This window comes from Psittacula echo (genome assembly GCF_963264785.1).
Source record: "Psittacula echo genome assembly, chromosome: 2".
NCBI classification, from domain to species: Eukaryota; Metazoa; Chordata; class Aves; order Psittaciformes; family Psittacidae; genus Psittacula; species Psittacula echo.
This window is the reverse complement of record NC_137737.1, coordinates 107171112-107183630: the sequence shown is the minus strand read 5'-3', so window position 1 is coordinate 107183630 and position 12519 is coordinate 107171112. Positions and strand designations below refer to the sequence as shown.

The window sequence follows — 12519 nt, the reverse complement described above, 5'->3', positions numbered from 1 at the left end:
TTTCATTAGTACTAGATGTAAGCTTTTACAAGTTAAGAAGTTAATACAGTAATCTGTTGGTATTAGAGATTTATTATATGCCTAATTTTCCGTAGCTACCTGTGTTTGAAGTTCTGGTGGTTGATAGGGGGTTTTTTTGGGTGAGGGTTTTTTAATGAAATAATCCTGGTTTTTTGTATCACTGGCTGTAAATCTGTCAAAATGCTTCTATTTGTTACTCTAAGGGGGAAATAGATTCTTTTTGGGTTTTTTTTCTTTAGGTGAAAAATGATTGAGAAAAGAAGTTTAACAGTATTTCAAGTAATGGGACATTGATAACTGATAATGAATGTGCAGGAAATATGTTCAAGCATAAAGACATGCAAGCATAAAATCTGATTATCCGTTTTGTTACGTGCAGAGAAGTTTCTTTAGTAGAAAGCAGATTCTGTGTTTTATTGAAAAGCATGAAATAGATCAGTGTGTGAGAGAAAAAGCACAGCTGTGCCTGTTAGAGGAAGAGTGATGGTGCTGCTTGTTGTGACAGAGGAGAATAATTTGAATGTAAAGAGTTTAACACTCAGTTTAGGGTTCTGGTGATTTGAAATATGCCACCAAGGCTGCCTAATAAACCAGTGATTGCATTAAGAAACAGCCCTGAAGGAAACTCAAAGCAGACAGATCGAGGCTTCCCTGGAAGAACCTGCTAATGTTCTACATTTTCACTCTGAATGCAAATGTTTGTTGACTGTTCAGAACATGAATTGAAATGGCACTGCATTGCAGGCAAATGGAAATAAAATGACAGTAAAATCACTTCTTCAGTTCAGAATTTGATTGTAAGATGTACTATGTGATCATGGGTTGAATAATTTGCTTACATTTCTGGACCATAGTTCTTATAAAAGAGCTACACTTTATGAAAAGAATTTTATTTTTTTCCCCTCAATATTTGTAGCGTTTATATCTGAAAAGTGTTTCACAAATGGATTGTGAAATACTAACCTGGTGTATAAAATACTTAATGAAAATACTGCCATGTGTCAATGTGATAATTGTGATGGTTCTTCTTCAATAATCCAGTATGTGATACTCAGTTATAGTGAACTTCCAAAGCAGTTTTCTCTTCAAAACATAATTAGCTTGGGGTCAAGAATTGAACGAATTCACATTTACTTTTGATCACGTGGTGAAGAAAATGGAAACATGCTCTGATTTCTCTTTTCATGGAATCATGGAATGCTTATAGTTGGAACATGATCTATTCCAGCTCCCCAGGTAGGGGCAGGGACACCTTCCACTAGATCAGGTTGTCCAAAGCCCCGTCCAACCTGGCCTTGAACACTGCCAGGGATGGGGCAGCCACAGCTTCTCTGGGCATTTTCATTCATTTGCTTTGTATTTGTATAGTATTTGTGCTAACTGTATTATTTAAAAATATCTTTAGTTTAAATTTATTAATTTATTTTGAAAATGCTCTCATCATGCTCTTGCCCCTCTACAGTGCCTTGAAGCTTGATTTATTTTGGGGTTTTTTTCAGTCTACCATTTTTTAAAATAAACTATTTCTGTTTACTAAGACTTGAAAGGACATGCTCAGGGAGGCTGGGCCTTTTATTACGGAGGAGCTTTTGTTCAGCTAATATGGTTTAGTCCCTGCTGCTGAGGCAAATAAGGGGAATGGAGCCAAGCCTAAGCTGATGAATTTTACTAAGCTCATGAAGTTGGGCTTCTTACTGTCACTACCAGAAGGGTATAGAGAACAGTGTATCGCATCAGGAAAGGAAAAAAAGCGAAGCAGGAATGAAGGTAGTTCAAGGGAGTCAAGTAGCATAAAAAAAGCAAGGAAAGAAAACAGCATATGCAATCAGAAATCCTTTAATTAAAATAATGAAGATAACTTTCACATTTAAATCTGTTTTAAAGTAATCGTAAACATGATGATGTGTACAACGGGAATTGTGGCAAGTGAAACTTAAAGAGGATTTGAGAGGCTGAGGAGAACTGGATTTATGACTGTGTCTTCTTTTTAAGCATACGAAAATGGAGATATTTGCAGCTGTAGTAATACTCTTACGTATGGCATAATCAGCACAGTATCATCCAAAAGTGTTTGTGAAGATACTAACTCGTTGCTTCTTTTAGGATTAAGAATTTTTTTTGTAAACTACAGAAAACTCATTCTAGAATACTCTTCATTGCACCAATAACCTTTTTTTCCCTTCTGCAACTGTTACATAAAGCATATACAAAGAAAAGACAACTAACCGTGTGCTTTGATGTCCCTTAAAAATTAACAAATACTGTCCATATCAGTAGGGCTGCAAAAATCCTACTGACACTACATAGATGAAGGGAGTACATTAATGTCTCTTTTGTTTTGGGTAAGAACAGAACAGTAGGAATTTCACAATATTGTGTCTTGTATCATAGTGGAGACAAGATTCAGATTATGGTATGTCAGACAGTTTCTAATTAAGCTCTTCCTGTTTTTTATAAGCTTGTTGTTAATGTTAAAAAACCCCAAACAAACACCACCAAAACAATTCACACCACCCTCAGGTGTAGGGGAAGTGGAGGAAAAGAGCAGACCTTAGTGCAGCATTTCCTAATTTTCTGACTTGAGGACTGAACATTTTAAACTTTCCTTCTCTTATTCTTCCCTTTCTGTTCTGGAGGAGTAGGAGAGATATTACTTTGCTGTATGTAACAGTATTAATCTTAGCTAAGTATTCTGTTAGGGAATTTCTCATAGTTTAGGTCTTGTGGGGGTTGAATGGGTGGGTGGGGTGTAGAAATGTGTTTAAATATGAAAATTTTATGTGTCAGGTCTGGTGTGCAAAACGGTTTTCTCAGAGTCATCTGCCAAAGAGAAAATATCAGCCTCTGTTGTCAGTTACCAATGTCAAACCAAAACAGTGGCCCTGTAACACCAACAAATTTGCTACATGATGATCCAAAAATCTTAACTGTAAAGCAACAATATAAATGTCACACTTGAAATGTCTCAGTGAGACATAAAATTACTACAAGACTCAGTAAGACTGTGATCACATAAATATTTGTAACATAATACATTAACTCAAGAAGACCCATAAAACATCACCAGCTTTAAAGTGAAGTCAAATGTGGTTTTTCTTTCTACATGACCTTTCTTCTTCCAAGAAGAGTGATTCTTTGTTCTGTGGAAGAGGCAAGCCAGACCTCTTCCATTATGTGAATTTGTAATGACACTTGGCTTGGAGATGAAACATCACAGAGCTCTTAGAGCTTCATATGCATATATATTTATATATATGCATATATATATATAGCAATGGCTTATATAATTAATTTACTAGACAGTGAAAATTAAGGCTTCTAGTTCCAGGTCAAACCTTTAGATTTTTTTCTTATAAGACATATCTCTTGTTCCAACACAAGGTACAGTAAATCACCAAGATTTAATTGTCTTTCCATATTTTGGGTAGACGAATTTCAGTTTCCCAGGCTAGAAAGCTTAATTGCTCTTTATAGTGCTGCTAGAAATGATCTTGTGCATCTTCCCAGTCTTACTACCTATAAAATTAAGCGAGATAATGAACAAATGGCCCATCAAATCCCCAAAAGTGTTCAGTCTGCCAAAGAGGTAAGTTAGAGGGCTGAGGCAGTTCAGCAACTGACTTAGTGGTTTTCTAATGACTGTGTCCCCAGAAGTAGCCATGTCAGACCTTTTGGGTTTTCGCCCCAAGGTTTGGGCTGCAGATGAATGGGATGCTTGAAGTCAGGTGTCACTGCTACCCATCTTTTTAGGATACTGTTCAGCTCTGCTACCATCTACAGTAACAACACTTGTCCTGAAATGGCACTGCAGTGTATATATTTAAATAATGTTCTTTCTTTATTTTTCAGACACACAATGAACCCACTGATACAAGATACTGCTAGCTAAACAGCTATAAGATGCCCAAATTTGGGTCTTCAAAAACAGCTCAAGTTGAAAATTCTGACAGTGACAGCACCATGGTGGAAAAAACAACTGCAAAAAAGGTAACAAAATTACATTAATGTCCATTTAATTTCAGTGAAATGAAGAGCATGTGTTCTATCACAAATTTTGTTGCTGTAATAGGAAGAAATAAATCTGTATTCTGGTATTTTGAGTGCTGAAAAAAAGTGTCTGTACACTGAACTAGGGAACAGAATTTATGCCTTTAATTGTGACTTGCAGTTTAATTCAAAAAGAAGCTGGATGTATTGGGTTTATTTGATATAAGTTAGTGCATAGTTTTCATATCTTACATCATATAAAGTCTTTATACAGTCACAAGAACAATGATTCCTATTATATTTAATTTTATGGTGGCTTACTGTCTGTAACAAACACATGAAACATTTCTGAAGGCCTGTGACAGAGCACAGACCATGAACAAACAAGTTTCTTATGTTCTTTTGTAATACATGGGCTAGTTTCCTCTGCCAGAACTTGAAAGCCAAATGCTGCAGAAGGGTTAAGAGTAACTCCTGTACAAGGGAGTCCACTTTAAAATTGTACAATCCATTTTTGAGTGTTGGAGAATGAAGGAATATGGGAAGTCCAGTAATACTGAAAAGGTAGTTTGTTATTTATAGAAGTGAAGTATCCCATCATTTTCAAACCAATAATCCAACTGGATTATTTGGAATAGCCCAACCAAGCTGCAAATAATCCAGTTCTCCATTTTGTCTGCCTAGTACACTTGTGCAATAGACAACAAGTTTATCTGTAGTAATAATGAATAACAGAAGACAGAACAATATTTTTCATTGTGAATCATAGAATAGTTAGGGTTGGAAAAGACCTTAAGATCATCTAGGTCCAACCCCTGTGCCATAGGCAGGGATACCACACACTACACCATGTCACCCAAGACTTCATCCAACCTAGCCTTGAACACTGCCAGGAATGGAGCATTCACAACTTGTTTGGGCAACCCATTCCAGTGCCTCACCACCCTCACAGTGAAGAACTTCTTCCTTATATCTAACCTAAACAAGGAAAGAAATGAAATGATGACTTGTATGTTGCCTTAAGGAGAGAGAATCCATTTATCTCCCAAATGGTCTTTAAAACTGTCTTCTCTGGAAAGGGTGATTGTGTGTGTGGTCATACATAATGTTACTAGTTGCTTGAAGCCTGTATTCTCTGTAAAACCATTTGATGAATGGATATAAGACAGGAAGAGATTAAAAAGCAGGGCAAGATTGGAAGATTCAGCATCTACTTAAAACTCTTTGTCTTCTGAAAACGTTAATCGAAAACTTGAGACTTTTTAATCTCTTCCTAGTTTGTTTTATTGGTCCCAGTAAAGTGAGGCAAAGGTTCCTGCTAGCTGTGATGAACTACTTAGATAAGAAGAGGAAGATAACAGAATAAAATGGGGAAAGGAAATTGGCTTACCAGTAGAAGGATGAAAGAATGTTGGGGTTTCTTCATTATTTGTTTTTTTCTGATCCTTGTTTGGGATATGGTCAAGTTAATTCAGGTGTTAATACTGGAAAAAAGGGGGAATGTCTGGGACCTACAAGCAGCAAGAATAGGAAGGCTATTGCAGTGATTTGGTGGTATTAAATACTGGGGTTTTATTTATACTCTTGCAAATTAGTGACATTTTGTAAAGATTTTAGGTTATTTATTTAACAAAAATAAAAAGTTCTGGCTTTATAAACTCTCATCTTGACATTTTGGTATTTCTGAAAAAAAGTTTTGACACAGGAAATCTTGAAGATATAACCAACAGCTTCTTATGCTAGGAAAACTGACTTATGTCATTTTTTTTCAAGCTTTATTTGTGTTTGTAAAAAAATTATAACAGAGGTTAAAATAAATTCTCATCTTTTGTTCACTTTCATCAAAGCAAAACTAGTGGATTTGCTGAAATGTGTCAATTTTTAAGTGTTCTTTTTCCTTGTTTCTTTGCTAAAGATGTGGCTTGAAATTCTTGGGATATGCTTGTTTGTTGGTTTGAGCCTATAGAAATAGATTATCATATTTTCATAGTGGAGATTAATTTCTTCCTTCTTAAGGCTTTGAATTTTACATAAAATTGTTCTGCAATTTGAGATTTATTTATAACTTTTTAAATCAAAATAAAGAGTTTGCTTGCGAGGTCCCTTTTACTTCTCCCACTCTATACCTCTGACTCTCTTCTTGTTGAACACTGTCTTTGTAGAAAATTGGTGCTAGTTTGGCCGTTGAATCTGCAACTGCTGCCAAAGGAACTGCCTCATCAGTGACCCTTTCACCCAGTTCAATGTTTGCTGGTTGTCTTGATGCCTTCCTCTCCAGTAATCTCCTGTCTCTGATCCCCATAAACTCTTCCTTCTCTGGTAATAACAGTAGCAGTTACATCTGCTGAGCCACATAACCCCTATATTCTGCAATCTCTGTTAAGTAATCTTCTGAAGGAGAGATGTGTAGCTCTTTTGCCAGAACATTAAAAAGGAGATCTGAATTCATATGAAGATGTGAATAACTTATTTCCAGGGAACAGAAGATTGAACGTAGCGTCATTTATTTAACCAGCAGGAAATACGGCAAATTTTGATTTGATTTAAAAAGAAGTAAATTAACATTCTCTTGAAGTGAAGGTTTGTCCTTAGCTGATTGTTCTAACAAAGAAATTGTTATTGGCTGGTGACCAGTCTACAGGAATTAAAGATACAGGCAAATGTCACATTCTTTCTTGCCTGGTATTTAAGATGCCAGTGAAAGCAGAATTACTTAGAAAATTAAAATCTAGGGGAAGATGGCAGTTTGACCAAGGTCATAGATATGGAATCACAATGTGGTTTGATTACACTGATACCAAAAAGTAAGCTGATAAATTGCTTGCACTGTTATATGTTCAGTCTTGTTCACCATCCACCTTGGCACAGTATATAATATGAGATTAGAGTATTGTAGGGTTTGGTTTGAGGATTGTATGATACAAATTAAAATGTAGTATTGAAAATGTGAGATCCTAACTAAAATTGCAGAATTATGTAAGTGTTGCGGTCAATAATCCTGTATTTGTTATTTTTTAGCATAATAAATATAGTTTGGTTGCTTTTGTCATATTTTGGGAAAAACTAAATATATAGTTAAGATGCTAAATAATCACGTAGTGCCATGATCTGTTTTCTAACCCATGAACAGGTAATTGTCAGAAATGTTTAGCTGGCCCTTGAATAATCTGCAGTCTTTCCCCCTCTGTTAGTAAAAGTGGACAAAATCTTTCCAAAATGTAGTAGTTTTCAGCCTAGAAAATCAGTTAAAATTCAACAGGCAGTAGAGTAAAATCTGAGTTTGAACAACAGAAAGTCGTCAAGGCAAATCTGTATTACATACACAAACATGAAACTCTGAAGTAAAGGTTGACCAGGCCAAATCAATGGTGATAATTTTGAATGAAATGTCTTTAGGAAGTAGTGGAAATTTCTGTAAAGCAAATAAGGATTGTTTTCTATACATAAATACTTGCCACCATAAATTTAAAACCAGTAGTCTTTGAAGCGTTAGAACTTCTTATGGAAAAATGGATTTGTTAACATAATTGATATAAGAAAGTACTGAGGCCTACTGTGAAATAATGTTCATACAAAACAGTGCATCTAACAAATGAACAGTAATGTTAACACCACTCCCTTAAAAAAAAATCCTTATTCGTGTTAGCAAAATATAAACTGTAATGGCATAAATACATGGTGTGAGCCTATTCCAATGGTTAATATATTAAGATAAAAGAAGAAACACCTGCAGGACTTGGTTCTCCTGTCATAGTTGATGCAGTGCTTAGCTCTTACTGGTTGGGCACTCTTAGCTGTTGACTGGGGAATGTAGTAAAGTTACTGTTGTTATGGTACTTAATTTTTCATATTTTTCCAGTGGAAGTTAGTGCTTATTACACCATTCTAGCAACCAGTAAATAGTGATGTGATCAGCTGTGTGTTAAGGTCTTCTGAGAGCTTAAAATTCATTAGGAATAACATCTCTGTTAATACACTGAGTTTATATTATATATGCTTTAGGGTACATACGTTTTTATGTCAGTTGCTCATCTTGGGAGCATAAAATAAATTGTGAGAGTGTGTACAGCAGATAGACCATTTAGTGTTTGCATGAGATATTTTGTAAACACAAGAACATAATGAAATTTTAATTTATTTAAATTTATTCTTTAGAACTTATGTGGCCACACCTCAAAAAGTAAATGATAGATCTGTGGTCTGAAGAAGAAACACATTTGGGGTTTGTAAGAATTGACTGTTCTTAAAAGAGTCCAACAATAGTGCCTAAAGCCTTTTTAATACCATACAGGACACACTTCAGTATGTAATTATCTTTGATAGGCAGAAAAAGAATGCTTCTTCTCCCAGGGTTTAGTACATCTGCTAGATTATATGGCACTCTGTTGTCTCCTTTTGTGTATTGTCATTGATTGTCACAGTACCAGATAATAGAGCTGGAGTGAGATATCCAGAAATTGTCCAGGCTGCTCTTTGTTAGCCTTCCGAGACTGTTTCTGTTGAACAGATTAAAAATGTGTTCCTCATCATAGCACGCTAGTATGGTTTTGTTGACAGAGAAAATTCTTCCTTGTTACTACATCCTCCAGTGAGGCATGCATTAAATGTTGAGACATGCAGATCCAGTTCATCCATTTGCCCCAGAGTAGAATAAGCTGTACTCAGCTCTTGACAGATGTTTGCCAGACCTTTTCTTTAAAGCCTTGCTTGATGGAAATTCAACTCTGGGCAGTTTATTCTGATACTTAATTATGCTGACTGGCATAGTTAGATACTTTGTAGAAGGATAAATAACCTTTGCTTGTCTCTTGTTGCAGTCTAAAGCCATTAAATGTTCTCTCACTGTAGTGGGCATGGAGAGTATGTAATGCTTTGCAACAATAGTTTATTTATTTGAATAAAATGAACCTCTTTAGAAAGTCCACAGATACTCTAAGTTACAGGTTGTTTTACAAAAGATGTCAAATTTGTTTTAGGTTGCTTCCATGGATTACATTAATACATAGAACTGTTCATGCTGAATTTTGAACCTATCTTTGGACCATGAAAAAGAGAAGTCCATGCTGTTGCAGTGACCAGGAGTAGCTGGAACAGTGAATGCTCACTCAAAATGCCTATTCTAATCTGTGGGGCTTGCTGCTTCCTTTTGCCTGCCTTTATTAGGAGTTTAATCCAGGAAGCTGTTAAGAAGTTTCTGGCTTTTAATGTGGATTCTTGTGATTGTACCATTAATTTTGTTATCCATTTATAGAACCTTGGTTTTATCCTGGCTTTTCCACTTCTGTTTTGTATTTAGACTGTTTTTCAAATCTGCTAGTTTTTTCGCTTTCCCTTTGCCAGCTCTCTTTGCTTCTCCCTCTCTCCCAGTTGTGATGGCGTCTGCATGTATAATTGCATCTCTGTTTCAGCATTGTCGCTAAGTAGCATTGACTTGTACAGACTTTTCGAACACCCTGTTCATTGCATCATTTGGGTTGAAAGGTCCGCCAGTGGTGATGGGTAAATGTTTATTTAGCTAAGGAACAAAATACTCAGATTTTTTTTTCGGTTTCTGTGTATAGCTGGTTCTTTCAATGTATCTTTTATCCAAATGTGTTAATTTTGAACTGTCTCTCCTCCTAATCAGATCATCACAACATTAGTACTTGGTGATTATGAAGAAAGTAGTTCATCGGTCATCATATTTAACATAATGCATCTATACAATTTAAGAATAAATTTTAAACTATGAAATCATTTAAGCAGCTTGTGTCTCCTTGAGCACCTACCAATATATTGTACTGATTAATACCAAAAAGAGTGATTCTTTTTAAGGATTACCAACAGCAAAATTTTGCCCTTTTTTCTATAGAGCAAGTTGAAAACCAAATTATTTTTAATTGATCCTTTCTATTGCATAGTACCTAACATAAGACAATATTCTACAGAAAGCAATAAGGTTTTAATACTGTGGGAAATTTACACACATACGTATGAGAAGTGATTGGATTGTTTGTTGGAACAAGGGATGAGAAAGCTCTTGGTGAGATTGTGCTGAAGTAGAAAACTTGCATGTGTAGTGGAAAAGACTGGAATGGGTTTAATGGAGTTTAGATCCGCTTTTGTCAACTTACAGATGGATTTGCAAATGGTCAGTTGTGTTTGATTGAATAGCTTCTTTCAAAAGTAGCAGCACGGATCTCTCAAGAGCCTAGGAGAGTCTTAAGGAGATTTAGATTTTTAGATTTTCTTGTTCTAGCATGTAAGAAAAAGAAGGGGGGCTGGGAGGGAAGAGGGGTGTGTGTTCCTTTGGGGTTTTGGAGAAGGGTTGGTTTTGGCATGTGGGTTTTATTGTGTGTTTTGGTTTAGAGTTTTGGCTTTGAGGTTTGGTGGGTTTGTTTTGGATTGGAATTTTTTTTTTTTTCCCCCAGGTTTCCAAATTCAGAGTGAAGATAGGTTTTCTCTGGGGCTATCAACCTTTTATTTCAGGAATTCTCCTGACATAGGTTGATCTCTTCTTTGTGATTACCCTGGTACAAACATTTGTTGGCTGAAGATTGTAGAGTTTATTTGCAGGTTTTTTTGTGTAATCACTTCTGCCTACTGTTTTGGCAGTAGTTTAAACTCAGAGGGTCAGATGGTGTACTCAAACTGTTCTTCTTTGGTGTGTTTATTTTTTAAAAAATGAAAGGTGCCCTCGGGAATAGTACCTTTACTTGGAGTTATTTTTCTGATTTTCCTCTAATCAAATAGATCTTTTAACTTCTTCCTTCAAAAGTACCAAGGAGCAGCCTTTTGTTTTTCACTGACTGCAAACTAGCATGGCTTCCTATTCTGCAGCCTTTAGAATATGAATCTGTTAATGGTTTCATCCAATCATCCGTTGAGAATGATACAAAGTTGTGGAGTTGTGGTAGCTGACATGGCTGGATAATGTTCTTCTGCAGCATGTAATGAACAGAAAATGTTATGTCTCTACATTACATTATACCTTGGTTGGTAGGCTAAAATGGTGGGGTTTGCTGAGGGTTCTTTCAAGCAGTCTTCTTGCTAATCTGATACCTTTTACGTACTTTGACCTCCTATATTATCAAAGTAAACATAAGTAAATATTGTGCCCATCCAGATTTTTATCTGTTTATCTGTTTATTATGTTTTATAAGCCATAAATCCCAGGTTTATGCAACTAAGAATAACAAATAGCTTTTAGTTTCTTCATAGATTTTCCAAGTTCTTAGTAAATTTTTGCTTTAGAAGACCAAAACTACACAATTGTTGAAATAGAAAGGGAGTTCTGTATAGATGGATTACAGGGTGGGGGTGGAGGCAGGGGAGGGTTGTTAGAGTGGGGTTTGGGGGTGGGGTTGCTGTGTTACTATTCACAGTGGTTGCAGCATGGGCTTTTAATGGGATTATTTTGTTATGGTCAGGGAAGGAAATTGGAATGGTCGTTAAGATTTAGCAAATTCTTGTCCAGTTTGTATTGTTCCTTTGCTTATTAATCAAGGCTCTAATAGGGAACAGCAGTTCTACAGTGATTTATCTGGATGTAGAAATAACACAGAAGGTGCTTATTTTAAAAATAAAGGAATGCCATTTATTATTTTTAGTAAGTTTGCCTTAAAAGTTTTTCAGTAAACTGTTATATGCATACTTACACACATGCACATACATTCTCACATAGCAGTCTTTTCAGTCTGTATACGTTATAAAACTATTCTGCTTTATGCAAAAATTACTTAGTATACTTTTTATTTATATTAGAGCAAGGACAAGATTGCATCCTACAGCAAAACTCCAAAAGTGGATAGGAGTGATGTGAGGAAGGAGATGAAAGAAAAATCTTCCATGAAACGTAAACTTCCTTTTACTGTTAGTCCATCCAGAAATGAAGATCGCAATTCAGACACAGGTAGAACCTTTTTATTTCCTTAACTAATTATTTGTTGCTAAAATACATCCTAATTTAATTAATTGTATATTATGTTTTTATATTGATTATTTTTCCCTATAGAAAAGGATACTAAGTATAAAAGTTGCTTGCTTACTTCTGATTGTTGCATCTCAGTCTGATAGGCTTTCATCCTATCATTAGCAAGAGCTAGCATGCCAGCATAGTAATCTGCATTTTCCTGTTGTTTCCTAACCTCATTCTTTTGCTTCTGTTTTAGTAATAAATGATTCTTTTCATTGTCATCTGTAGAGGTCCATTTGTTTAAACAAGTAAAAGACATGTTAATTGTCTTGATTTGAGACAGCTGTCAGCCTTCTGTAGCACTTTTTGGGGAGGGAGAGTTGGAAAGATTGGTAGATGTACTGTCCTCCATAGAAAAGGATGCTGAGATCATGAAACTAACTAAACTATCCATGGAGAGTGAACTTTTTTTTCAGTCTCAGCTCCTATGATCTGTTCAAGATACCTTTTCTGCACAGGCTGGTAGTTCTTCCTAACTTAAGCATATTCTTTTGGAACTGATTTCAAGACTTCAAAATACTATTCTTGTCTCTTTTCAAATCAAGATGGAGGGATCT

General features: G+C 35.6%; 1 protein-coding gene across 7 annotated transcripts in view; it reads left to right on the top strand.

Annotated features, from left to right (window-relative positions):
• ANKRD12 (ankyrin repeat domain 12) overlaps nucleotides 1–12519 on the top strand; it is a 64342-nt gene that overhangs the window by 15741 nt on the left and 36082 nt on the right. For 5 of the 7 annotated variants that reach the window (XR_013956204.1, XM_080610118.1, XM_080610119.1 and 2 more), the window contains exons 2-3: nucleotides 3871–4008; nucleotides 11752–11899. Coding sequence is in view for 5 of the 7 variants with exons in the window: in XM_080610118.1 (XP_080466244.1) it covers nucleotides 3922–4008; nucleotides 11752–11899 (235 nt within the window). In the remaining 2 variants the exon portion in view is untranslated. Of the gene's footprint in view, nucleotides 1–3868; nucleotides 4009–6170; nucleotides 6328–11751; nucleotides 11900–12519 lie in introns of those variants that run through there. The other 2 variants (XM_080610120.1, XM_080610121.1) reach the window with 2 other exon arrangements.